This window comes from Parasteatoda tepidariorum, chromosome 5, assembly GCF_043381705.1.
Source record: "Parasteatoda tepidariorum isolate YZ-2023 chromosome 5, CAS_Ptep_4.0, whole genome shotgun sequence".
NCBI lineage: Eukaryota > Metazoa > Arthropoda > Arachnida > Araneae > Theridiidae > Parasteatoda > Parasteatoda tepidariorum.
In genome coordinates this window covers 85761926-85767076 of record NC_092208.1, presented here as the reverse complement: position 1 = coordinate 85767076, position 5151 = coordinate 85761926, and the positions used below count along the sequence as shown (strand labels likewise).

The 5151-nt window shown below is 28.2% G+C and overlaps 1 protein-coding gene across 1 annotated transcript in view; it reads left to right on the top strand.

Annotated features, from left to right (window-relative positions):
• The first annotated feature begins 1360 nt into the window (after window positions 1-1360).
• Window positions 1361-5151, top strand: part of LOC107457273 (cGMP-inhibited 3',5'-cyclic phosphodiesterase 3A) — a 57039-nt gene continuing 53248 nt past the window's right edge. Inside the window, exon 1 of the mRNA XM_043047595.2 lies at window positions 1361-1728. Within this exon, the coding sequence (XP_042903529.1) occupies window positions 1687-1728 (42 nt within the window). The 5' untranslated portion in view covers window positions 1361-1686. The remainder of the gene's footprint in view (window positions 1729-5151) is intronic.

The following is a 5151-nucleotide window of genomic DNA, read 5'->3' as shown; positions in this document are numbered from 1 at the left end:
TTATGCGTGAAATTTAAAAAATTATAATAAGTGTATTTTAATTTAATCTCAAATCGAAAAAAAAATTATATTTACTTTGACAAATAAATTTCATATTGTGAACACATTATACATTATGAACATATTGTAAACACATACAAATCGCAATTTAGAAGAAAAAAGAATTACATGATAATAATAACGTCGGAAAAAATATCTGAATATATGTTGTAGTTACCTGATTAAAAATTTCATACGCTTCATAAATATACAAATCGGAAATAACACTCGACACGTTGCCAGCGCTCAGAACCGGGTGATCATTTTCAAGACTTGACGGAGTGAATGAGAAGAAACAAAAGTGATTTGAAATATAAAACGTAAAGTTGCCAACGAAAAATGGAAAAATAGAGGCTAGAAATAAAACTAGAAAAACCACTGTAGCCGAGAGACTGTTATTTCCAATTTGTGTATTTTTTGAAGCGAATGAAGTTTTTAATCAAGTAATATATTACAGCCTCACTTTCTTGAGACTATTTATTTAATATATTCTAGTCTTAAGAGTTTATTTTGAAAAGTCATGAGGAAAAAAATTCATAATCAATTTGTTTTATTATTATTACAATTGAATGTGCAATTTTATTTTTCTTTGAACTTTCATACACATTTCTTTTACTTTTTCTGAGCATTATAAAAACAACGAAAATGAGACTTGTCATTACCTTATAATATTTGTTAACGGATCAAGGATCAACCAGGCCCTATTACGAGAGGGAAAAAAGAAGTAAAAAAAAATGCTGGTAATAAAACCATTTCAATTTTACTTATCTTTCGCAAAGAGTAGAATAAGCTCTTGCTATTTTTTAACACGTTCACGCCGGGTGCTGCGCCTGAAAGCGGGACGGAAAAGAGAAAATACTGNCGTTTTAAGAGAAATTATCTAATAATATCTACATTTATGTCCACGTAGTTTTATGGTTTTTCTTTAACAAGTTGAAAATTTATCTAATTTTGTGAGAAAAAAATTTTTATGTTTATTTTTCCTATTAGAAAGCTATTGTTCAAAAAAAGTCAGTTCGCAAAAATTAAATTCAAACGTAAGCATATATAAAATTGCTTTCAACTGCCTCTACATTGTCGTTTCTTCACACATTTCTGTATCTTACTCGAATTGCTACGTAAGCAATCGTTCAATGAATCGTTCGAAATTATTTGATTTCGATCCATCTTAGAAAATATCGATTCTTTTACTCGAAGAAACGATCACACACAAAAGGTTAAAAACGTTTTCATCCCCACATCACTAACCCAACAATTCGGTTTCTGGAGTTCGGTTTCTCTGCAGACCACCACCAGGGGGCGTCAGCTTAGCTTCCCCCTTTCATTACTTTCCCCCCCTCTAGACGCGAAGCGACGTCCATCGTTTTCTATTCTCTCTCTTGTCATCTTTGCATTCCCCACTATTTCCTGGATTTATAATTTACCCCCAAAAAAACCGGTTTAAGACCTCCTATTCTTGCTGGCAGAAGATTTCCTGGATTTTTCTGGAGAAGGAAGGATAACTGAGCATCTCTGTGTGGAAGTGGAGGTATAAAGACCGGTTAGGAGTGGAAACCGGCGGCCATGTTGTCGGCTACCTGGGGCACCTGCACGTGCCGTCCACCCCCGCCCCCTGCTTAGGACCGATCAGGAAAGGGGAGGCGGGTGATGCCGCCTTGGGCCGACACCATGGGAAACACTCAACCCAGGGTGAGTGTATTATCCTGCATATCCTTTTCCAAGTTTGCAGAATTTCTTCGAATGTATTGTAGTTAGAACACCCTTTGCAAAAAACAGTAAAGTCTATGTAATTCAAATATGCAAGAAATTGCTAGAAAATTTCAAAACAGTTCTTAATTGCAATCGGGAAAAGAAAAAACAATTAGTTCTTTCAGTTTTAATGATTAGCAGCACTTAAAGAATTAATATTAAAAACCAGATAATAGTCATTAACCGTAGTAGAATATTGCTAATTGCTACCTAAGTACCTACGGAGATCCAAAACATAACAACTTTTTAAACTGCAATTGGAGGGGGGAAAACAATTAACAGTGAAGTAATAAACTATGATAGGGCATATTTCGAAGTATTTATATTAAAAGAGGATAATAGTTTTTAATAATATTAAAAAAGGCAACTTGTGTTTAGAAAAATTAGTTATTCCCTTTGTAGCTAAAATTTTGGTTAAGTTTCTATATTTTGTATATTCTTATCACGGAGCAAATGTTTCTAAATAACATATTTTTAGGACAGATATTTTTGTTTGTTTGCAAAAAAATTAATATACTATAAGAAACTATATAGATGATGATTAATTCATATAAGTTGCTTTTGAAATGTATCAGTTTTACTTCTTTTCAAGTGTGTTTGAAATTTGCGTATTTTTCAACAAAAAGAAGAAAACGAATACGTTTTACAGCAATTTATATGAATATACAACGAAACAACAAAATGAATTGATTCTTGTTAGATATAGATGTATGGTATACTGGTTATTTACGAAATTTTTATTGTAAACATTAATTTTTCTCCGTTTTTCTTGACCATATAAGATACTGTCAAAAATCATTTATATAAATCAAATTGTCTAATAAGTGTATAGAATGATTACTAAAAGATTACATAAACGTCCTAACGCGTCTACATTACATAACCATAATCATTGTAACAGGTGCCATTGTTTTGGTATTAATTAAATTAAATAGTCAATAACCGTTCACAATTCTTTTTTCTAAGTTCTGATTTTTGCCAATATCAAAACAGTATTGAACTTACATACAATTCAATTTCAGTTTTTACAATAGATGTTATTAAATAAAACATTTAACAAATAAAAATTTCATTGAATACATTTATAATGTAGAGTTTATTAATTTAATAAAAATTTTATTTTTAGCTAATATCAAAATTTCGTCATAAGTTCTTATTTAGATAATTTAATAAGCATGTAAAAATCCACGTATTTTATTCCGTGAAAATCGCATTGCATTATTCAACTCGCATAAAAACAATGCGTTTAAAATTGGATTTGATTTAAACATGTTATGGGCATACATTAACATGTTTAAATCATATCCAATATTTCAATCAAATTTTTGCAGATATTCTGAATTCTGAAAAAAAATAATTTCATAATTGAAAGAACGTTTAAAAATTGAAACCTGGTGTATAGTTTTGATAACATTGTCCCTACACTCTATTTCTTAAATGTAGAAATAAATACACTTTTGTTTTACTAGAATTATGTATTTACGAAATATTTGTACTTTTTATCGACTCGGTAATTTAACAGCAAATTTTATCTACATTGGAAGTAATACGGAGAATATATTTTGAATTTTCCTCAAAAAAGCAAAGTAAGGAAATAAAATAAAATAGTTTTTAATATGAAGTAGTTGAAATTATTAAATATAACAAAGTAGACTTATTTTAATTTATATATATTATAGTAGTATTTATCTTTAAACAAAGTACGAAATTAAATGAAACTATTTAAAATTAAGTACGCAAAAGTTCATGAAATTAAGAATGCCAATTATCTAAAATTAAAATTTTTTATTCTAATTTATTATTATTGATAAAAATAACAACAAAATATTATACATGAAAAGTTATTAGTTACCTGTTGACTAAATTGTTTTTTATTGAGAAATTAATCTTAACGATTAATTAATTAATATTATTTCTACAAATTATATTGACTAGATAGAAAATTTTACATTATGATAAAAAAATGGAACGATATTTATTTAAATTACGCTTCAAATTAAATTATTAAATTAGGATTTTAAATTAAATTATGCTTTATTATATATGCTTTATTTTTTTTAAGAAGTGGTCCAAAACATAAAAAATTAAGTTTATAAATGTAAGGATAGCATACATTTACTACCACTTTAAATATAAAAATAAAATTTTACGCAAAATGAGTAGAAGTAGGCAGGTATGTATATGCATTCCCAGGTTGGCGACAATCACAGTAAAAAAGATAAAACTGGTAGCCTAACTATTTTTATAGCAGTTTATTTGTGGGAGGGGTTATAATAGTTTCCTTTATTTAACCCTTTCTAAGACCATGATAAATATACTTACCGCCACTTTTTAAAATCCATGGTGAACTTTTTTACAACTTTTAATTTAATTTTGCATTTGTTAATAACTTCAGCTTTCTTTAAGTGCGTTTGAATAAATTTGGTAACCTTTTGTTAGTTTAACAAAACGTATAAAAGTTATAAAATACATAATTCCTTTTGAAGCTTGTAGCATTTATAAAATTTATTTTATAAACAAAGAAAAATAAAAGTCAGTAAGTTCCTAATAGGTCGTGCTAAATATACTTAGCACCAAAAAAAAAAAAAAGAGATTCATTTTTATGAACTAAATTAGTTTTTTTTTTCTTATATTAATTTCAATTCCAAAAATAATTTAATTTAACTAATAAATGGCCCATTAATAAGGTTAATTCTTAAGACTTAGTTCAAATTAAAATTTATATAGTTACACTTTTTTACAAACATAGATTGGATGTATTAGATTTAAATTGAAAGCAAAAATAATGTTGTCAAATTAGCCGTGCCTAAGCTATCTTTTTTTATTTTTTTCCATTCTGTTTCTGATTCCTTACGAATATATTTATGACTCGCCTGTTCCAAAAAGAAATCATGCACAAAAAATATCAAAACTAGTTTGTTCGAAGGATAGTTAAATTTTTAATAAGATTTCAGTATCATTTTCAGACCTGTTATAGCTTGATTATGCAGAGCCGGGAAATTGATCGTCTAAATTTTGAAAAAAATACAACTTAGAAATAAACATGCTTTGAAGTACTCAAATGCGCTAAAAATAGCTTCATTTTGTTTATCGTTACGTGAAAACTTCAAAAATGATTTTATAGAACTAAATTGGAAGTCAATTGCATGAAATTTCAAGCGTTCTTACGAAAAGTTCGTCACCTGCTCTACAATTTTTTTTTATAGGTTGTGAATACCCTGCGTTTGGTGAGGTCATCTTGGCCTATCGGGTATCTTGAATTTTGTGGATGATTGCAAATTGAGAGAGTGTTTACAAGATAAGCTTAGTTAGTTTTTGAAGCCAGTCTCTAAGAAGTTTCTGAGTTGAATGAAATATATATAT